This window comes from Dendropsophus ebraccatus, chromosome 5 (assembly GCF_027789765.1).
Source record: "Dendropsophus ebraccatus isolate aDenEbr1 chromosome 5, aDenEbr1.pat, whole genome shotgun sequence".
In the NCBI taxonomy this organism is placed as follows: domain Eukaryota; kingdom Metazoa; phylum Chordata; class Amphibia; order Anura; family Hylidae; genus Dendropsophus; species Dendropsophus ebraccatus.
Genome location: NC_091458.1, coordinates 118,226,547 through 118,250,260, shown reverse-complemented (window position 1 = coordinate 118,250,260; position 23,714 = coordinate 118,226,547). Strand labels below are relative to the sequence as shown.

The 23,714-nt window shown below is 42.7% G+C and overlaps 1 protein-coding gene across 1 annotated transcript; it reads left to right on the top strand.

Moving 5' to 3' along the window:
- The first annotated feature begins 7,642 nt into the window (after positions 1–7,642).
- TRAT1 (T cell receptor associated transmembrane adaptor 1) lies at positions 7,643–23,141 on the top strand. Its single transcript, XM_069972454.1, has 6 exons — positions 7,643–7,687; positions 11,304–11,405; positions 13,461–13,497; positions 16,891–16,952; positions 20,392–20,462; positions 21,581–23,141. The coding sequence occupies exons 1-6, from the start codon at positions 7,672–7,674 to the stop codon at positions 21,932–21,934; spliced, it is 642 nt and encodes a 213-aa protein (XP_069828555.1). The 5' UTR covers positions 7,643–7,671; the 3' UTR covers positions 21,935–23,141.
- Positions 23,142–23,714: the final 573 nt, after the last annotated feature.

The following is a 23,714-nucleotide window of genomic DNA, read 5'->3' as shown; positions in this document are numbered from 1 at the left end:
CCATATACTAATAATGCCCCCAGAGGTGGCCCTCATGAACTAATAATGCCCCCAGAGGTGCCCCCATATACTAATAATGCCCCCAGAGGTGCCCCCATATACTAATAATGCCCCCAGAGGTGCCCCCATATACTAATAATGCCCCCAGAGGTGCCCCCATGAACTAATAATGCCCCCAGAGGTGCCCCCATATACTAATAATGCCCCCAGAGGTGCCCCCATGAACTAATAATGCCCCCAGAGGTGCCCCCATATACTAATAATGCCCCCAGAGGTGCCCCTAAAAAAACAAACATCATACTCACCTAATTCGCGCTGTGTGGCTGCAGGCAGCCGCTCTTCCTCCTCTTCGGGCTCCATCTTGCGAGCCGCAGGGACGGGACTTCCGGCAGGCGTGATGACGTCACATGATCACGCCTGCCGGAGAGGTCACGTCCCGGCCTCCCATAGGCTGCTGGTATGAAGTGCCGGCAGCCTATGGGAGGGAATACAGGAGAAGGATGCCTTACAGGTCCTGCTCCTGTATTCTGATCGCTTTAATGTTCCGCCTGCTCACTGTGCGGGCGGAACATCAAAGCGATGTCTGCATCCTGAGAAGCTGCGCGGACGCAGCTTCTCGGGATGCTTAAAGAGACAAGTGGCAAGGGGGGCCGTGCGGGCCCCCGTAGCGTAGGGGCCCGGTCGCCATGGCGACCGCTGCGACCCCTATAGCTACGCCACTGGCTATGGCCTTTTAAGCACAAAGAGGAAAAAAAAAGGAAGTGCAAAAATTTTAATTGGCTTTATATAATGGTAATAGGTGTGGCTAATCAATGGGTCATTTGAGATCCAGCAATACAACTGAAAGTTTCTGGTGGGCAATAGCTGTGAAGAGAATTTGTGCCAGGGGTTGGAGGACCTCTAGTAAATGTTTGCACCAGAGCCCAGGAACTGTCCAGAGAAGGAGAGGTTTTCTATGGGAATATGCTCCTGCTCTGGACAGTTCCTGTTTCGGACAGAGATGTCAGCAGAGAGCCCTGGGTAAGACTGGAAAGAAAACAACATTTCCTGCAGGACATACAGCAGCTGATAAGTATGGGAAAACTTGTGATTTTTAGGCTAGGTTCACACTATGTAACTGTGCGGCTGTAATTGTGCGGCGGTATTTTTAGTGGTTCATGCGTACGCTGGAAAGTATACGATATACGGCTGCACAGTGCACACTATGTATGAATCTACAGCCCTATGGTAAACGGACCCGTAAAAAATGAACAAGACCATTGTTTGCGGCTGGAAATGCGGCCGTGGATTGACAGGGGTTAAAGCCCAATGTTAAACATTTTCTTCAAATACCTGTGGTATCTAAATGCTCACTAGAGATGAGCAAACTTGGAGTAGGTTTGAGTTCATCTGAACCCAAACTCTCTGCATTTGCTTCTTGGTGGCTGAAAAATGTGGTTGGCATAGGCTGTATCCATGTTTTCCCGGACTTCCTAGGGCTTCATCAAACTCCTTTAGCGACTTGCAATCAATGCAGAGAGTGTCGGGTTTGGATGAACCCGAAGGTACTCGATGTTCACTCATCCCAAATGCTCACTAAACCCCTGGATGACTTCTTTGAGAGATGTAGTCACTCCTGAAGACATACCTCCCAACTTTTGCTGAGAGGAAAGAGGGACAGTCACGGCAATGCACCGCGCCCCTATAGCCACGTCCTCCCCATAACCACGCCCCCATAGCCACACCTATTACCATTATATAAAAAACAAATATCACCACATCGTGACTTATACCCCCCATACCATTACTACATAACATACACTATATAAAGACCAGTATCTCCACTACACTGACCCATATGGAGGTAGATACAAATGCTGCACAGGCTCCTTACACCATATACGTGATTACAGTACAGCTACAGTCCGTGACTCACGGGCGTCTTCTCTGATCGGAATTGCTCACTTTTTCTCTTCTTCTCAATCTGGTACAGTCCATCATGAAAACCACCCCTGGTAATACCTCATCCCTGAAGAATCTGCCAGACTAATATTTTAGGCTTTTTGTTTTTGCATCATCCTCACCATCTATACTAAGTCCCCATCTATATTGCTTTGCAGTGTAACAGTGCTCACTCTATGCCACCCTACTGAGGCCTACTGTGGACCCTCAAATAGTACTTAGGCCCCTCTGTGCCCTCATATAGTAGATACACCACCTCTGTGCCCTCATATAGTGGATAAGCCACCTATGTGCCCTCTTATAGTAGTAAGACCCCTCTGTGCCCTTATATAGTAGATACCCCACCTCTGTGCCCTCATATAGTGTATATACGCCACCTCTGTGCCCTCATATAGTAGATACGCCACCTCTGTGCCCTCATATAGTATATACACCCCCTCTGTGCCCTCATATAGTAGATACGCCACCTCTGTGCCCTCATATAGTAGATACACCCCCTCTGTGCCCTCATATAGTATATACACACCCTCTGTGCCCTCATATAGTAGATAAACCACCTCTGTGCCCTCATATAGTAGATACCCCACCTCTGTGCCCTCATATAGTATATACACCCCCTCTGTGCCCTCATATAGTATATACACCCCCTCTGTGCCCTCATATAGTAGATACACCACCTCTGTGCTCTCATATAGTAGATACACCACCTCTGTGCCCTCATATAGTAGATACACCACCTCTGTGCCCTCATATAGTATATACACCCCCTCTGTGCCCTCTTATAGTAGATACACCTCCTCTGTGCCCTCTTATAGTAGATACACCACCTCTGTGCCCTCATATAGTAGATAAACCACCTCTGTGCCCTCATATAGTAGATACCCCACCTCTGTGCCCTCATATAGTATATACACCCCCTCTGTGCCCTCATATAGTATATACACCCCCTCTGTGCCCTCATATAGTAGATACACCACCTCTGTGCTCTCATATAGTAGATACACCACCTCTGTGCCCTCATATAGTAGATACACCACCTCTGTGCCCTCATATAGTAGATACACCACCTCTGTGCCCTCATGTAGTAGATACACCACCTCTGTGCCCTCATATAGTAGATAAACCACCTCTGTGCCCTCATATAGTAGATACCCCACCTCTGTGCCCTCATATAGTAGATACCCCACCTCTGTGCCCCCCATAAGGAGATAAGCACAGGGGCACAGAGCTGGTGGAGATAAGCACAGGGGCACAGAGCTGGTGGAGATAAGCACAGGCGCACAGAGAGCTGGTGGAGATAAGCACAGGGGGCACAGAGCTGGTGGAGATAAGCACAGGGGCACTGAGAGCTGGTGGAGATAAGCACAGGGGCACAGAGCTGGTGGAGATAAGCACAGGGGGCACTGAGAGCTGGTGGAGATAAGCACATGGGCACAGAGCTGGTTGAGATAAGCACAGGGGCACAGAGCTGGTAGAGATAAGCACAGGGACACAGAGCTGGTGGAGATAAGCACAGGGGCACAGAGCTGGTGGAGATAAGCACAGGGGGCACAGAGCTGGGGAAGGAGGGGGGATAAGCACCATGCACAGCTGAGGGACACCTGACAGACCCCCCTCCCCGAGCACTCACCACTGCTCTGCTCTCCCTCCCTCCAGGCTGATGCAGGTCATGTGCTCTGGACCCCGGCAGCCTCCTCCTTTGGCCCCAGCTCTCTCTGCCAGGTACTGATGGTGTATACGGGGCGCACCATAGACCTGTGATAATCCGGCCCTGGGAGCTATGGGGGAGAGAGCGGCCTCTTGTGGCCGGAGGCAGAATGACGCCTACGGCCACAAGAGTTTTAGCAGAGCAGGAAGCTGATGTTTCCTGCTCTGCCAGTGTGCGGGGAGGGGGGGGGGGGGGTGGCGGCAGGACACACGGGGGCTGTACCGGGAAAGCGGGACGTGACGCCAAAATCGGGACCGTCCCTCTGAATCCGGGACAGTTGGGAGGTATGCTGAAGAGTTTCCACTATATTAGTTTGATGTGCCCAAACAACTTTTTTTTATATTTGTATATATGGGATAGTACCATCTTCCATTTGACTCAAGACCGTGGGCGGACAACTTTTTGTGATTAGAAAGCAAATTATGTTTAACGTCGAACAGTACATTGAACACTGGGCTAATCAATGGGTCATTTGAGATCCAGCAATACAACTGAAAGTTTCTGGTGGGCAATAGCTGTGAAGAGAATTTGTGCCAGGGGTTGGAGGACCTCTAGTAAATGTTTGCACCAGAGCCCAGGAACTGTCCAGAGAAGGAGAGGTTTTCTATGGGAATATGCTCCTGCTCTGGACAGTTCCTGTTTCGGACAGAGATGTCAGCAGAGAGCCCTGGGTAAGACTGGAAAGAAAACAACATTTCCTGCAGGACATACAGCAGCTGATAAGTATGGGAAAACTTGTGATTTTTAGGCTAGGTTCACACTATGTAACTGTGCGGCTGTAATTGTGCGGCGGTATTTTTAGTGGTTCATGCGTACGCTGGAAAGTATACGATATACGGCTGCACAGTGCACACTATGTATGAATCTACAGCCCTATGGTAAACGGACCCGTAAAAAATGAACAAGACCATTGTTTGCGGCTGGAAATGCGGCCATGGATTGACAGGCGGTCCGTACGGAGTACTTCAAAAATAGCCGGCAATGATGCCGAATGCCGATGCCTCTAATAGTTAATATATTAAATTAATAAAACACATTTTCTTTGTAATAAAGTCCCTTTCGTTGTTCAATAATTTAATTCTAACAAATCCATCATTGTGCAATTAAATATACTGTTAAAATAAATATATATATATATAAATAAATGTATATTTATATATATATTTATTTTTTGACAGTATATTTAATTGCACAATAATGGATTCATTAGAATTAAATTATTGAACAACGAAACTGATTTTATTTCAACGAAAATGTGTTTTATTTAAATATTAATTAGTACAGGAAGCTCCAGTAAGCCGTTAATTCATATTGCCGGCAATAGAGCATTCTGTACTAATCATCACTTTACTTTAATTAAAACATCAAGTGTTTCTTCTAATTATGTTATCACAATAGCATTATTAGAAGAAACATTTAGAATTATATGTGCGCTCAGCTGATTGGCTGATCGGCTGAGCGCACATATAAAGAGCCGGTCCGCAGCACAGTGACTTCATTGTGCTGCGGACCAGCGAAGAGGACACATCGGGGTGAGTATAGAGCTCTCTCCACCCCCTCCCCAGCACTGCACCCCTCCCAGCAAGGAAGGGGGGTCACATCAGTCTGGCCCCCAAGGGGTTAAGGGGGATACAATACATCCTCCCTTAACCCCTTGGGGGGCAGACTGTAAGCAGCGATCTGTAAAGATGCTGCATACTGTAAGGAGCACAACACCGCTCACAATGATGGGTGTTGTGCTCCTGTTTGTGTGTTTTTTGTGTGTTTCTCCCTTTTTGTTTTTCAGATATCGGTATCCTGGGGACTACGTCGGATTCCGTGGACTACGTCCATGACCAGCGGTTGTTTGTTGTTTTTTTTTAAATAAAATGGTCAATGAGGGGTGTGGGGGTGTTTTTATTTGAATAAAAATTTTTTTTAACTTGTGTCTTGTCTTTATTTCTTTATTGCGTTTTTTTTTAGTTATTTATTTATTTAAAAAAAAAAACACATAGGGTCCCCCCTATTTTTATAACCAGCCGGGTTGAAAACCAAACGACAGCAGCCTGGTAACACCAGGGTGGGAAGAGCCATTGGTTTAGGCCCTCCCCAGCCTAAATCTTACCAGCCTGCTGCCGCCCGGTCCAGGAGCGCCAATTTTGATGCTCCGGGACCACTGGCACCCGGCTCTTCCCAGTACCCCTGGTGGCATTGGGTACTGGGGTAATAATAGGGGGTTAGTGTTAGCCATTTTATACCGGCTAACACTAGGCCCCAACTTAGTAATGGATTCCGTCTATTAGACGGCTTCCACTACTAAGTCTATAAAGTAAAGAAATAAAGACAAGACACAAGTTAAAATTTTTTTTTATTCAAATAAAAACACCCCCACACCCCTCATTGACCATTTTATTAAAAGAAAACAACAAACAACTGCTGGTCATCGACGTAGTCTACGGAATCCGGCGTAATCCCCAGGATACCGATATCTGTAAAACAAAAAGGGAGAAACACACAAAAAACACACAAACAGGAGCACAACACCCATCATTGTGAGCGGTGTTGTGCTCCTTACAGTATGCAGCATCTTTACAGATCGCTGCTTACAGTCTGGCCCCCAAGGGGTTAAGGGAGGATGTATTGTATCCCCCTTAACCCCTTGGGGGCCAGACTGATGTCAGACTGCACCCATCCCAGCAAAGAAGGGGTTAAGTGACCCCCCTTCCTTGCTGGGAGGGGTGCAGTGCAGGGGAAGGGGTGGGGAGAGCTCTATACTCACCCCGATGTGTCCTCTTCGCTGGTCCGCAGCACAATGAAGTCACTGTGCTGCGGACCGGCTAATTATATGTGCGCTCAGCCGATCAGCCAATCAGCTGAGCGCACATATAATTCTAAATGTTTCTTCTAATAATGCTATTGTGATAACATAATTAGAAGAAACATTTGATGTTTTAATTAAAGTAAAGTGATGATTAGTACAGAATGCTCTATTGCCGGCATATGAATTAACGGCTTATGGAGCTTCCTGTACTAATTAATATTTAATTAATAAAACACATTTTCGTTGAAATAAAATCAGTTTCGTTGTTCAATAATTTAATTTAAACGAATCCATCATTGTGCAATTAAATATACTGTAAAAAAATAAATGTATATATAAATATACATTTATTTATATATATATTTATTTTAACAGTATATTTAATTGCAAAATGATGGAATCGTTTAAATTTAATTATTGAACAATGAAAGGGACTTTATTACAACGAAAATGTGTTTTATTAATTCAATATATTAAACATGAGAGGCATCGGCATCGGCATACTACAGAGGATCGCAAACCCCGGTAATAGCGATTCCTGTAAACTGTTTCCCTGCTTTCCCAGATGCATCCAGAGGTGTTTGCATCACTTTCTAAAGATTTTATTTGTTATTTTTAGTTGAACCAGATTTCCAAGTAAATGACCGTATGTTTTGAGCCGCATGTCTATTTTTTCCCACGGCCGTAGTTTCATCCGCACATTTACAGCCGCATAAAAAATACAGCCGCACAGTTACATAGTGTGAACCTAGCCTTAAATAGCAAGTTACAGATGTATATAACTTTCTGAAACCAGTTGGAAATAAACAGATTTTAGCAGGATAACCCCTTTAATGGCTGTCACAGTAAATGTGTGTGTGTACTGTAAATGTGCATATGTTACACAACGCAAACTTTCATGTAATGGAACAAACAGGTAACAGTACGATGCCATTTGCATACTACATATCACTTACGCTATTGTAATTATGGTACATGTGGCTGCCCAGAACCTTTAAACCAGACATCATTTTTGTAATGCACTTGTATAGTACCTTGACAGTGCTAAAAAGAGACACCTATGCATTTTATATTAGAGGGAACTTGCTATCTTTATGCATCACGTTTCCTGTTTGAGAACTGCACAAAAAGAGGGATGCAACAAACATACATGCCTTTACCAGTGACAAAATCTACCTCTGTCTAATGTTTCCTTTTACTCAGCAGAAAGCATTGTTCAGCTATGACCCATTTTACAGGTACGTACTTATAATTATACAGAGAATCATACTACTGGTAAGCTTTAGCAAGGCCTTGTAAGTTATTCTTTATAGATGTTCTCATATATCATCATATATCTCATATATATTAGATGTTCTCATATATCATCATCATATATCTCATATATTAGGTTGTTCTTAAATATAAAGTACGTACGTCATGATCAGTTATTTATCTGTTATGGAAAATGATCTTACTTGCTTCTGACTGACTACACCAAAAAAAACCCCCAAACATTTCTATTTACGAGGGCACGATAAGCATCCGCGAGCGCTTCTCTTCTTTATAGGATCTACAGTATCTCAGCAAATATACAACATCTCTGTGCTACTTAGCAGAGCCATAGCTATAGGTGGTATAAAGACAGGAGATGGATCTGAGAGTCAGGGTCAGAAGGGAGGAGCTCAATGACCGCTCTGCTACATGACCACACACCTGTATTATTAATGGTAGTTTTGAGCATAGTAACAATTTTACATATACCCCAGGAACATTGAGTTAGTAAATAATGTAATGATAAAAAAGACACAATTCTCTCCAGTTCAACTTATTAACCCTCTGCGTCATTTACCAATTGTCCCTAAGTGGAGGGAAAAAAACAACATATTTTCCTTTTATTTCAGATAAATATATAATTTAAAGCATGTAGTAGTTTGATTTCACACAATTAACCAATCACATTTTGTTTTAATATTTAACAATGTTTAACATTTTTCTAGTACAACTTCCTATCCTATATAATGTAAACTAAATAAGGAATCTATTATATGATACAGGATACTTTAGGAGATGGGAAAGCTTTCTGAACCAAACCATAATAAAAATGGAAGCTAACATTAATATGTGGAAACATGGACTTTTAGTATTTGCATCTTATTATTATTACATATTCGGCCTATTATTGTACCTTCACCTTATTTGCACAGCTAGGTTTAAAGGCCATGGTGTAAAAATCCTACTTTTTGATGCATGGCCATATTCTTTAATAGAAATATATCCTGACAAAATGTGCAGAATATGTGCTATTATGCAAACAGGAAAAATTGGAAAGAGTTGATAACTTTATAAACTCCATGTATAAGATGTATTGAAATGTAGGCCATGTTCACACAGTGTATGAACAATGGCTGATGTCTGACGTGTTCACCCAACTGATACGGTAGTATCAGACAATTATTTTAATTGGAAGGTGGGCATATTCCAGTGTGCCGGCTCGCCAATTTGCCATAGACCACAGTTTAAAGTATGGCCGGGAGCCGTACCTTACACTGTGAGCACAGGCTATCTTGTGCGGCCACTGTTCACTGAATAGCGGTTGTACAAAATAGACCTGTCAATTATTTCGTGTGGCTACAGAGAACAACAGCTGTAGTGTATATAGGGTGTATACATTACGGCCATGGTTCCATACACTGCAATTTAATCGATCGCTGTCTTTAAACAATGGCAGTTGTTGCTACCTGCAACAATGGCTGTTGTTTAATGCTAAAATACACTGTGTGAACATGGCCTTACTGTTCAAAGGTGAAAAATTATGCACGACTGTATAAAGGAGGGACACTTGATACGTATGCGTATGCTGTGTTCACCTGTAATTCTTACTGTATAGGAATTTCTATGCATATTACTACACATATAATATATTAGTATGCTTATTAGAAATGAGCGCAACTCAAGCATGCTCGAATCGGATCATTTGGCATTTAAATACTGGTTGCCGGAGAAGCTGGATGCGGCCCTAGGGAGTCCTGCAAAACATGGATATAGCCTATGCATGAGGGTATATGCACACTGAGTAATTCTCACGGAAAACCACTCGCTCCCCTGCGCTCCCACTTGAAGTTCCACCCGTTATATGCTCGGGTGGATTCCGTCGTCCATCCAAAGAAATAACATGTCAATTTTTTGGACAGACAGTAGAATTCACCCGACCATAGAATGGAGTCTATGGAGCCGACGGAGAGGGAAGCCAGGATGAGCGGTGGATTTCGCACTGAGTTTTCTGCGTGAATTACTCTGTGTGCATATACCCTAAGAAAGAGAACAAATAGTCAGATAGATAGTAGATGCTTTTAAGCCTGTGCCCAAATTTCTGTTTGCACATAATGTCTTCCTATGTCAATACAAAACCTTTTACACTAACAATACACCTTATTAAGATAGCACCAACATACATAACATACAACTTTACAATACAGAGGGAACAGGCAAACATCAGACATTACATAACAACAAACTAACAATAAAAGTGCTTATAATATGTAAGGAAAAGGGGCAGCACAAGAGGAGGGGTCCTGGTCACAAGAGCTTACAATCTTTAAAAAAAAAGAGGGGGGGGGGGGGGCGCACAAAAAATTCTATATGTGACTATTCATATTATTTTTCATCCTAAAAACACCTGCCAGAGTTTCTTTAAAAAATTTAGATGAAAAAACCTAAACTTATCAAGGTGATAAAATGAATGCACATATGAAAGCACACCATCTTGGGCAAACCTTTTTATTTCTATTAAAATGATGGGATTACACAATGCTACACAATGTACGGCTTAAAGGCGACACTTACAAATATAAAAATTATCAGAAGACGCTGACAAAACAATGAATGAAACTATTAAGCAGACGGATATGTCATAAATTCGGAGACCCAACTGCATTGGGAGTGAAGCTTGTGGCATTTTTTCAGTTTTTCCCTCCCTAGCAGGATTCCTGACCACCTGGTTGTACAGGGAACTGCAGCCAGTGCCACTCCCTTCAGTGGACCTTTGGTCCCAGAAATTGACCCCACACCATTTCCAAAGTGATACCCTAGCAAAATGCTATTTGCCATGGGAGTACACTACTAATGTTTACTGATGATACGAGTTCGCTGCGATTTCCAGTACTGTCAGTTTGCATTGATTTACATACTCACAGTGGAATTTTCAGGTATGTAAAGCCTCATCCTCCATAAACCGTCGCAGGCCGGTGATTACTTTACCGGTCCGCGCTCCGGCTTGCTTCTGGGGTTCCCGGCTCCTTGGTGTCCCGCTCAGCCAATCAGTGCGCTATCCCGCCGCAGCCACTGATTGGCTGAGCAGAACATCAGGGAGACGGGAGCCACAGAGGCAGGCTGGTGATTCCTGCAAAACAGCTGTAGCTCTCCACTTCAGCCTAATGGCTGTACATACTCCTGCTTTTTAAGCGGATGAAATAAAAAACAAATCATTGGTGAGTGCCGCTGTGCATCTTTTCTTCTTATTGACTAGAGAACTATTTATAGGTCTATGGACATTTAAGCAGAGCACCACTATTGTCTTCATTGAGCTCTTATTAATACACTTAGCTTGCTCACCGCACACCTCTAACAGACATCCCCAGACAACAACAGTGCCGACTCATACTCTTTCTTTTGGCCTTTAGTAAATGATATGGTCACAGTCAAATTTATTTCAAAAAAAGGCATGCAACTAAGAACATGTCACACATGGAAATCTCCAGGGAGTTCGAGCTTACAAGGGATTGTCCAATGTATTAAAAAAATGTTTACAGTGTTTGGAATTCAGATAAAAAAACCTCAAACCAATACCAAGCACCATTCTCTTTGTACTTCTAGGATCCTGCATGGAGCCGCTAGTGGCATTGGGGATCATTTCATTGGCTTTCATTTTATCTTTAATGATTAATATTGTACACTGCATCAAAAAACACCAAAAAGGTAGGTTTTTATTTTTATATTTACGGCCCATTTTCTTCATTGTACTACAATTTCTCACTGTTTTTAAGATTTTTGTCAGCTTTGAGTACATTCATCCAGTGACTGAAGACTTTTAGAGCCCTAATATTTTGTGTACAATTATTCCTGGTACAGATGGCTTGTCTCCCAAAGGACTGTGTAGATTGATGGCAAATTCTTAATAGAAAGAATCATTAGGCTTGTATGGTATTTAGCATTCTGATTGTTTCATTTTACCTTTACGAAGGTACATTTTACTAACAGTACATTGTACTGGCACATGGCACATAGTAGCAAACTATTAGTACAGAAAACTATGAATGTTTAAAGGATCAACACCACAAACTTGTTGAACTCCCCCCCCCCTACTACCACCACCACAAAAAAAAACAAAAAAACAAAAAAAAACAGAGTACTGTTTCTAAAAAACTGCTATTGACCGCAAAAGGCCCCACAAGAGAGAAAAAATACACAAAGAGAAAAGCATTTGTAGGCATAGGGGTCATTTATCATACCCAACACTTAGGGGGACATTTATTAAGTCCAACGTTTTTTCAGCCGGACTTAAAAATGTCCCTGCCTCTCCGGCGCTAGGAGATTTATGTAAAGGCAGACTGCCTCTACATAAATCCAGTGCGCGCCGGTGTGCACGGCAGGAAACCTACGCCATCTGAAAGCTGGTGTAGGTTTCCTGCGTATCTTGCAATGCGTATCTAGCAATGCGTTTCGCCTCCTCCACACCTCCCCGCCCCCCTTGGCGTACAAGGCAGAAAGTGGCGATTTGCGAAAATTTTATTCGCAAAATGGCCGTTTTGCGAATAAAATATTCGCAAATCGGCACTTTCCGCCAAAAAACAAAGATAAGCCACTTGATACATGTCCCCCCTGGAGTACATTGCCAAAAAATGCAGATTTTTACGCACACCAGCAAGTAGCTGTAATTCAATCAAAATTTACCTGATTTACTGTGAGGCGAGCACCTCTCAATAAATCCAGCATGGGACATGGTGGCAAGGATTTAGGTAAGACTGCCATACAGATATGCTGGTCTTGATAAGTGCCCCCCCCACCCTACTATGTTTTATGTTCTTATTGACTGGTAACTACCATCTAGCCACAGTACTTTTTCCAAAAAAAGCCATGTTACCTCTAGAAGAGAAATAGATTGCTGATCTCAGGGAGACCAGCCAAAACGACAACACTGCCGGCTGCTAATGAAAGCGCTTAGTGCAGTGAAGTCCTAGATGCATTGCCCCCTGGGCAAAAGAAAAGCCTGTGGAGCCTCATCAAAGAGTCTCAAAACACAGGACCAGCCAGATATCCCTCCTGGAAGGACCCAGCCAAAGGGGTGGCTCCTGTAAGGATACCACCAAAATCACCATATTAAGTGGTCCTATAAGTCGATATAATGACAAGGGAAAAACAAAGGCCAGGTTCCATCCAAATACAGCTGTTTCAGGGTGTTGCCCCTCTCTAGTGTGGAGCAGGATTCTGGCTAGGTGGAAGCAATGGCTAGTAGAGCCATAAAAGAAACAGATCGCTGATCTCAGGGAGACCAGCCAAAATGACAAAATGGCTGCTAATGAAAGCATTCAGTGCAGTGAAGTCCTAGATGCATTGCCCCCTAGGAAACATGAATATGGAAAAGAAAAGCCTGTGGAGCCTCATCAGAAAGTCTCAAAACACAGGACTAGCCAGATATCCCTCCGGGAAGGACCCAGCCAAGGGGTGGCTCCTGTAAGAAAACCACCATATTAAATCGCCCTATAAGTCAATGTAATGACAAGGGAAAAACCAAGGCCAGGTTCTATCCACATACAGCTGTTTCAGGGTGTTGCCCCTCATCAGTGTGGAGCAGGATTCTGGCTAGGTGGGATCTTTGGGATCGATCTATGGCATCTTTTTCTGATGGTTTTTCTGAAATGTTCCACATTTACCGCGTTTAATGCTGGGAATTTTATACTGTGTTAAGTCATTTTGTTACATTTTGTTACTTTTTTTCATTTTTTCTTCGGTTTTTATTGGTTATTAACACAGGAAAAGTTGTGAAATATTGCAGCCAGGCCACCATAAGGTAAGAATCGGTGATACTTTCAGTGTTTAAATATATTCCTGTTTATAGAGGTTGTCCCATAAAAGATATTGGGGGGATAAAGTTTCAGACAGATATGTAAATGATTCTAGGTGTGATCTGATTAGATACTGAGTCTTGCCATGAGCTGGCATAAACAGGGGTTCTCAAAATCTATATTTGCATAGTGTACTTCTTGGCAAGAGATTGTTGACTGCTAGAAATGCCCCTACAATGCACTTAAAGAGATTTTGACAGACTGGAGGGGCTCATTACTGAAGTGATAGCAGAAGAATGGTCAGTTCAATGAGTTGCCTGCCATCTTGGCCATTTTGACCAGGCTGTCAAAGGGAAATTAACCTGCTGAAATGTTCATATAGTGCACGGGGCGCTTAAGATTATGGTAATTTTCTTATCTTGATCCTCCTTCATTATTCACCCTTTCCATTTCCAGGCCCTTAGCAGAATTAAGTTTGGTGTCACAGCACCTATTACATGTTCCACCATTCATGAGATGCTGCCAAATGGGACTGAATCATCTTTAAAGGAGACCTGTCAGCTGGGTCAGCGCCGCCAAACCCACCCCACCCCTGGACAGGGCATGCCATATATACTGGCTCCTGCTCTTCCCGGTCTCAGTTCCACGGCGGAGATATGGCCGTTGGCTTATCAGCATGCTCAATATGCAAATGAGCTTAGATGAGTCCGATGACCATAGGAAATCAATCGAGCAGTGCTCATCTGCATATTGAGCGTGCTTATGAGCCGACAGCCATATCTCTGCGGCGGAACTGACACCAGTAGCGGGATGCGCAGGAGCCGGTATGTATGATCTTTCCTGTCCGGGGATGGGGTGGGGTTTTTGTTTGGTGCTGACCCGGCAGACAGGTCTCCTTTAACATCGAATCTAGGTTCTGTTTGGGGTCTGATGACAGGCTTGAGTATGGAGGCCTCATGCTGAGACCTTTTATCCTACTTTTACTGTGGAATAACACACTTCCCCCTACAAATGGTGTAATGATCTAGGAAGCTATCACGTATGACAATAGGTCACTCCTAGTCAAAATAAAGGGGACACTAACAGTTTAGAAATATGTGCTCCCCACTAAGTATAATGGCTCCTTTTGTGCCCCATACACAGTATAATTACTTAAAAGTGCTCCCACACAATATTAAGTGCCCCAGTACATACATAGATACCTTATAACATTATTACTATTATAACATTATTTAATTATAATTAAATGGGGCAGCGTGGCACCCAGCAACCCCCTTTGTTTGATGGGTTGCACACCCCTAAGGACGGCCCTGGGTTCAACCATAGAGGTGGCCCAACCTCTACTTCTAGAGCATACTACAGCTTTCTTTCAGTTGTGCAGTTTTCCCCAATAAACTTATCCTTTTGCTCTAATATTGTAATCACTTACATATATCATCATTACATTCACACTAGGGATAAGCCAACTTTTGAAAAGTTCGGTTTGGTTCGATCCGGCGAACTTTCGTGAAGTTCAGATTCGTACGAACCGAACCTAAAACGAACCTTGCTATAACGGCTGAATAATTGCAGCTACAATAGTGAGAGTCTGATAGGGTATAGTTTTGTTTAGTTGCAGTTGCTATTACAATGAAAAAAGTGGAAAAAAAATCAAACTGCAAAAATAGTGAAAAAAAAATTAGCTAAGGTGTCAGTGATTACACAGGACATAGGACACAAAGTTCCTTGGACCCAGTAGAGTGGACATTTGACAGTGGAACCAGCAGCAGTAATAGTACTGTATTGGACCCAGTGTGGAGGAGGGGGAGGAGGAGGCAGTAGCACTTGATTGCAAACAGCCCAGTATGGTTGAAAAGAGACTATTGGAGAAGGCGCCACCAATTGATTGCACACAGGCCAGTATGATTGGGAACAGACTATTTGAGGAGGAGGAGGCAGCACCTTATTGAACCCAGGCCAGTATGATTGCGAACAGACTATTCATGGAGGAGGATGGTCAGCCTTGGAGTGGTGGCCTGGGATTCCTCGCTGATGTTGGTTACCGCACTTTCCAGAATACAGACGAGTGGGATGATGTCCTTGATGCCTGCTCACAGAGTCGCGTCCTCAAAAGGGATCAACAATTGGCACGACATGTTCGAAGAAACCTGTGCACTATGAGGTTTATCACATGTGCCATACAAAGTGTATGACGCAGTCCTCTCTGCTGCACTGCAGAGACAATGTTCCTCCCTTTGTGGGCTACAACACTTCCCATTGTTAGTTGACTTGGGGTCAGCCATTCTCATACCTCCTTCTCCTCCCTGATTGTCTGGAGGAGCTCCTGCCCACTGTGGCTTCGTTCACCCAGGCTCACAAAATGGAGGACAGCCTGAGAGCGCTGGGCCTGACATTGTTGGTAAGACACCGGGGAAGGTTTGACTGCAGTCAAAGCGGTGGATGGTTGCAAGCTGGTGGAGGCAGAACTTGTGCAGAACTGGCCCCCTAAAGCACCCGGGAAGTGACACTGGCAAGAATGGGCTAACTTTCTTGTGGTCTTCTGGGGGAATGTTGACCCAATGGGCAGTAACAAACATGTACTGCCCTTGCCCATAATTAAAGGACCAGACATCATCACCTGGGTGCACGGTCTTGGACACCAAGATACCCAATAAGTCGCCAACATTTGTCTACACAACTGTGCAGTGATGGGACAGCTGATGGGACCCTTTTTTTTGGACTTTTTTTGTTTCTCGGACAGTGATGGGACTTTTTTTTGTTTCTGTGACAGTGATGGGACTTTTTCTTTTTTTAAACTTTTTGTTGTTGCGGCTAAACGGGGTTCTTCTATTTTTTGAACCTGATTGTAAAGATATGAACTGATTTTCCCTTAATAAATTCAATAAGCTTGAACACTGAAGTTGCTTTCATGTGTCTTGGTTAATACTCACAGACAGCTTTCACATTACATTTTTGATTAGGCAGCACCCAGGTATATCTGAGGAGACTAATTTAAGGTCTCACCCTAACAGGGGTGATGTCACACATCTTGATATTCACAGAAAACCAGGATACAAGTGATTCTAGGAGTAATAATCCCTTGTTTCCTGGTCTATTCTGTGACAAAAGTAAAATTTTGTGTTGCCGCTGTTATTTTTACCAGATTCGTAACAAACTTTCTCAAAGTTCGGTTTGATCCCGAACCGAACTTTTCCCAAAGTTCGTAACGAAACTGGTTCGTAATGGTTTGGTTCGCTCATCCCTAATTCACACATAAACTTTTATAGTTTTATATAATTTCAAAAAACCCTTGGTGTGTTATTTTTTTGTCTATGAGTGTATGTACAAAAGTAATTGTCTATATACTTGAGTCTGCTTTAAAAAGGTAGATCACATATATAATATTTCTTTTTCTGCAGTTATGACCAGCATTATGTTGAAAATAACCCAATTTATGGTAATCTGGCGCTGCCAATTCTTGGTAAGTGGATATCAGTTTTGTTGAATCTGGTTTCTAAAGGATAAATACAATAGAAAGTAATATAACTCAAATATTGACAAATTATTTTGATCAACCAGTTTTGCTTTGTACGATACAAAACAAATCTGATTCTGATTTTTTTTTGGTGAAGGTGAAGAACATTGAAGGCAAAAATAATAACTAGTAAATAAGCCCTAGAACATAGAAATGCCATAACCTGGGTTTGCTGGATGTTGTTAGCAGTGGGCTAGGTGTTGGGATTTACCAAATAGGCAGTTGTCACAGTGTATACTAACACTAGGCTTTGAAAGGTAAGAAACAGAGAGTAGATGCAGATGCGGGTGCAAAATAACCACAAGAGTCCAGCACTGTAACAGTTTACTAATAGAATCGTCAGTGCAATACAATATACTTTGGCAACAAGATGTGAAGTACAACATAGAATGGTCAGCTAGGGTACTTGGCTTAGAAGTAGATCTGGGTTTGTGAAGGAAGGCTAAGGGGATGCCCAGGGGCCATGTCTAGTAGCACAGAACTCTGCCGGGGGAATTTAGACCAAGTGTGACTTAACAGAAGAAGCTTGTACTCACAGTTTTGACTATATCGCCTTCTGAAAGAAGAGCTCAGAGTCCGCTCAATTCATCAATTTGTTCGCAAAAAAATAGTCAGGAAACCTACTCCAGCTCTGAGCTGGCGTAAGTTTCCTGGCGCGCGAACTCGCCCGCACTGGATTTATATAGAGGCAGTGAGCCTTTACATAAATCTCCATTCTGTCAGAGCTGCGCGGACATTTTTAATTAATAAATGTCCCCTTTAGGGTCCTTTTACACAGAGATTATCTGACAGATTTTTGAAGCCAAAGCCAGGAATGGATTTGAAAAGAGGAGAAATCTCAGTCTTTCCTTTATGACCTGTTCTCTGTTTATAGTCTGTTCCTGGCTTTGGCTTCAAAAATCAGTCAGATAAATCTCTCTGTGTAAACACACCCTTAGTGAGCTCTATGTTTCATTGGATGACTTTTCCACAAAGATTCCACGAAACTATAGAAAACTACAATGTGATTTAAGTTATTGGGATTTGTTTTTTAAAGTTACGAATGTGAATTCCACATACAAATCCACACAATTATGGGGCCTTTAAAGGTTTACAATGTTATATAGGATTCCTTATTGGGCTCCTGCCATGAGCAAATGACTCAGGCCTTCTTGCAAGCCTTCCCACCACCTAATGCCCTACCAGTGTCGGGGGACCCGTTCTAGTGGGTGACACAAGCCCCAGACCTTGTTACCTGGGATAAGCGGAATGCTGAGGGTTCCCTGCTGACACCCCAACTGCGACATAGTGTTCAAAGGCCTCTAGAAACTTTGCTCTATCTGGATCAGTTGCTAGCCTTCTGCTTTTGTGGATACTGTCCTGCACTGCGACTCTCCTAGTCCACGGTGTGGGTTGAGATGATCTCTGACTTGTCCTTTCTAAGGAAGGGTTTAAAGTGACTCTGTATCCACAATCTGACCCCCCAAACCACCTGTACCTTTGGATAGCTGCTTTTAATCCAAGATCTGTCCTGGGGTCCGTTCGGCAGGTGATGCAGTCATTGTCCAAAAAAACACTTTTAAACTTGCAGCCCTATGCCGAACTGCCATGGCCTAGATTGTGTATGCTTTAGGCTGGCACACCCTCTCTGTCCCTCCTCCCCGCTCTCCTCATCTTTAGGAATGCTCCAGGCAGATTGTCTCCTATTCATCAGCTGTGTTAGCTTGGCACATGGGCTGGATCGTTAAAGTGTCACTGTCGTGAAATTTTTTTTTGCAGAAATCAATAGTCCAGGCGATTTTAAGAAACTTTGTAATTGGGTTTATTATCCGAAAAATGCATTTTTATCATGAAAAAGCAGTTTGAAGCTCTCCCCCCTGTCTTCATTGTTCTCCTATGGAGAGAGCTAAAGAAAAGACCAAAACAGGACAACAAAGAGTTAATCTACAAATCCCTCACCCGTTATCTGTTCTGACCATCACCAGTGACCTGTCTGAGCTCGGATTACAGCTGTCACCCAGCTCCATGCCTGTAATCCTCTGTTATCTGCTTTCTGCTGCCGGCTAACTCCCTCCTTCCTCCTCCCCCCTCCCCTCTCCCTAGAACAGACAGGGGACGTCTCCTGCAACAAGTCACAATTTTCAGATTTTTCAGAGTGGATGAAAAAGAGGAAGGAGGGGGGGACCTGGGAAAAGGCTTTTTACATGCAGATAATGGCAGATTTGGCTAATAAACCCAATTACAAAGTTTCTTCAAATCGCCTGGACTATTGATTTCTGCAAAAAAAAAAAATACGACAGTGACTCTTTAAGGCAGCTGTGCAATGTTCAGATAAGTGGCATTCCTAATGATGAAGAGGGTGGGGAGGAGGGACAGAGAGGTTGTGCCAGCCTAATGCATACACAATCTAGGCCAAGGCCGTTTGACACAGTGCTGCAAGTTCAAAAGTTGTTTTTTAGGACAATAACTGCATCACCTGCCGAACAGACCCCAGGACAGATCTTGGATTAAAAGCAGCTATCCAAATGTACAAGTGGTTTGGGGGGGACAGGTTGTGGGTACAGAGGCACTTAAACACTGCATAGTGTCGAGTGGAGTTACTTGAGGAGAAAAGGTTAACTTCATGTGTCTAAGTCTGCTTCTGGACTGCACACTGAGACAGAGGACTTGGCAGAGGGCCATGGCCCAAGTAGACTGCTGCAGAGAGCGTTCTGGCCCGTGTCCTTCCTCTACAAAGTCTTGTGACAAAAAGCACTACACTTCCTCTACACATGTGACTTCCTATCTTCAGCCCCCTATAGGGTGTGCTTTGTATGGGTGAAGAGGGCATACTGAAGAAGTAAAGAGAGAAGTGATAGGACAGAAGAAGAAAACACGCTTATTGGTCTACAGATCCATGTGACATTAATAAACAATAACCCTTACAGTTCTGCAGCTGTGCATCAACTAAGTATATACACTTGCAATAGCGACACTGGAACACTACTGAAACACTACTTCATCACCACTGATACACAAAAAGTACAGGCTTTTGTAAAGGGTGTAACTATGAGCAACACCCGTGGTGGGATTCCACACAAACACCCCATCTCATGAATGATACACAAACATCCTATCTAATGAATGATACAAAAACACTGCATCTCATGAATGATACACAAACATCCTATCTAATGAATGATACAAAAACACTGCATCTCATGAATGATACACAAACATCCTATCTAATGAAAGATACACAAACACCGCATCTTATGAATTATCATTATAAAGAAGTCAGCTTTAAATTTTACATAAAATTCAATAACAATATCATAATACTAATTATATTAGGGAACATTTTGTTGTTGTATATAGAGTACAGCATGACAAAGACCTTTCACATTATTTTTTTTCTAAACCATAGACCATAGTAATGATGAATGCTGTTATGAACCAATGGCAACTCCTCATGATAGAAATGTGGAAGAAAACCAGGTATGTTTTATTGTGTTCAGTATATTGGTGCACCTACTGTTAACATACTGTTTTTGTTTATTATAATGCAGTATCCCACTGTATGTAGTCTTTATACTACTTCCAGGTTGTCAGACAGATCACTCTCATGTTGCACTTTATTTTTGTACATCTTGGGGGGCGCCATTTCAGGTTTCGCCTTAGGCAGCAGAAAACCTTGAATTGGCCGTGCACATGGGCCAAGCTGAGACCTTAGTTTGCACAGAAGTATCAGTCCTAAAGTTCAACTCCCTCCTTGGATTCTTGTTCCGGCCCTCAGGAACAAGGAAAGCCTGCACTACATGACCCAGCTTGCCTGTAGGAACCCTTTCACTCAAGTGTTGTTCCTCATGGGTTGCAACACATTTGGGGTGGTTCCTGCACAAACCCCAAACCTAAAATTATAGTTATCCTTTAAGGCTATGTTCACACAATGTAAGATCAGTATTAATCATGGCCGTTGTTGCCGATTTGCAACACGGCCGTGAATAATACTGAACTTACATTGTACTGCAGCTAGAGGGAATCCCGGCCGGAGTGTATACACATAGTAAACTGGGATCGCAAGCGGCACCGCAGAAAACTCTGCCACAGAGAACCTGTCAGTTCACACAATGTAGCATGCGGCTCCGGTCCCACGTTCCATTGTGTGAAGGGAGGAATTCGGACGTAGGCGCACACGGATGCACCCGCATCTGAATTCAACAGAAACGAAGATCATCCAGACGGTACTGCAGTACTGACCGGGATGATCTTCTCAGACACCGGCCGTTTCGGCTTTAGAAAGATTTTGGGAGCGAACTGAAGCATCTCCTTTTATGCACATTTGATAGAATAAACTCAATTTTTGTTGTTTAAACTCGTTGGAGTAATGTTGTGGAACACGATAGATATGATATAGACAAACAAACAAACAGATAGATATGAGATAGATAGATGATAGATTGATTGATTGATAGATAGATCATTTGATTGTAGGAACAAAGTACCTAACTAAAATTAATGATTGAAAAGATTGAGGAATAAAAAACTTAAACAGTGATAATAAGATTAGCTTTACACATTGCATATTGTATAACATTTATTTTGTTACATTTTAGCCGGTGGATCCAGAAGAACAAATGTGCTATGCAGACCTCGATCTCAGCCCAAAGAGACCTGGTAAAAATCGAAAGCCAAGAAAAGCTAAACTAAAGCGTAAACAAAGTTTTGAGGAGATGGACAGAATAAATGCTAGTATTGTATCTAAATCCAGTATATACCTGAACAGTGAGGAGCTTACAGCAGAATGTTTAGCTGAAGAAGAGCTGATTCACGATGACCCTGTGCGCATTTACCATTTGATGAAGAAGACAAGAAATAATCAGCATAATGAAGAGGAAACTCAATCTCATTGGTCACAATACGAGACAAATAATCAATTTCCAGAGCTACATTCAGAGTCCTATACCTAAAATACAAGGATTATGATAAATTTATTGGTGTGCACACCCATACTTATATGGATTATAAAGGAAGAGTGAAATATTATATGTAATCTTTAACTGAAGTTTACTATTAACTTCAGATTACAGCATAGGCAGTGGGAAATCTTCATACAGCTATAGGGCCCTCTTCTGGCCATGTTTAACATTGCTGCATTCAGTTTTAATCCAGCAGACACTTTAGTAAGAGTAAGTTTTTCCGGGCACAGGCATCGTATACAGCTCTTATTGTAAAGTTTAGATCATATCATGTGATATTCATACCTATAGAACAAGCAGGCATCAAATACACAAATGTATCTAGTTAAAATACTGCCACTTTGTGTTAACAGTGGCCAAAGAAGAGCAACATTTACATGTACAACTATGCATGATATGTGCAAAACCAGTCTGCATGAGTTTATGAATGTGAATTATCTCATGGAATGAATAGTTTCTCTATTCCCGGACTATCTTTTGGATGATAGGTTGATGTAATGTGCAGCTCCTTAAACAATGTATCCTATTTATTTAATGCCAAAATATATTACAGTGAAACTTTGAATTACAAATAACTTGGTGTGAAAGCGTTTTATAAGACAAACTCCAATAAAAGCTGAGCAAGCTGCAGATCATGTGACCTCCGGCATCCATGTCAAAGACAGGGGCAGAGCTGAGGGCTGGCTTAACAGGGAACGGCATGACACGTTGACACAAAATGGCCGCTGAACCAATGTGTTGACGTGATTAAAAAGGATTTAGACTAAAAGACGACCCGGACACAGTGGATGCCGGCAAGAAAGGTTATAGAACTTTGTCATGTAGTGCTGGATTTTAAATAGAGAATTAGAGACGCCACCGCACTACCCCTTTAACACAAGCGCTCCTGTGGTCCCATCCTGATACTGTATTGGATAGAAAGAGATTTCATTTTACTCCACTGCTACCTGATCAACTCTGCCATTGATGCCATTGATTCCTGTCTCTCCTCCGATGCACATCTGCATCACTGCAGCTTTTGACCCCTGAATAAACCCCTTCACCGATAGCTGATCAAGGCAGCCAGCACTAGTATCAGCACCAGCAGGTTTGAAACCACCTGGAGAGTTGTGTGTGGAGGGAGTGTTAACTGATTTACCCCTTCTTTACTGATACAGTCTTCTTTATTGATACAGAACACCTTACCTACCTTATTTTTTGGATGTGAAACAAATCTAGTTTTAGTTACATAGTTACATAGTTACATAGTTAATATGGTTGAAAAAAGACACATGTCCATCAAGTTCAACCAAGGAGGGGATGGATACAGGGAAGGGGGAGGGGTGATAGGTTCTATACATATGCATTTATATTATTTTGGTCTAAGAACTTGTCTAGCCCTGTTTTGAAGCCCTCTACTGTTTTTGCTGTGACCAGATCCTGTGGTAGACTGTTCCACAGATTCACAGTTCTCATGGTAAAGGAGGCTTGTCGCCCACGGAGATTGAACCTTTTTTTCTCCAGGCGGAGGCAGTGCCCCCTTGTCCTTTGAGGGGGTTTAACCTGGAACATCTTTTCCCCATATCTCTTGTAGGGGCCATTTATATATTTAAATAAATTAATCATATCTCCCCTTAAACGTCTCTTCTCCAGACTAAACAAATGTAATTCTTTTAATCTCTCCTCATAACTAAGATGCTCCATTCCCCTTATTAGTTTAGTCGCCTGTCTTTGTACCCTCTCCAGCTCTAGAACATCCTTTCTATGAATCGGGTTCCAAAACTGGACGGCA

Bases quoted from the DNA above. Each gene is read 5' to 3' on its own strand.
- TRAT1 (XM_069972454.1), top strand. The intron at 11,406-13,460 runs GTAGGTTTTTAT...TTATTAACACAG, and splicing joins CATCAAAAAACACCAAAAAG to GAAAAGTTGTGAAATATTGC. The intron at 16,953-20,391 runs GTAAGTGGATAT...TCTAAACCATAG, and splicing joins TCTGGCGCTGCCAATTCTTG to ACCATAGTAATGATGAATGC.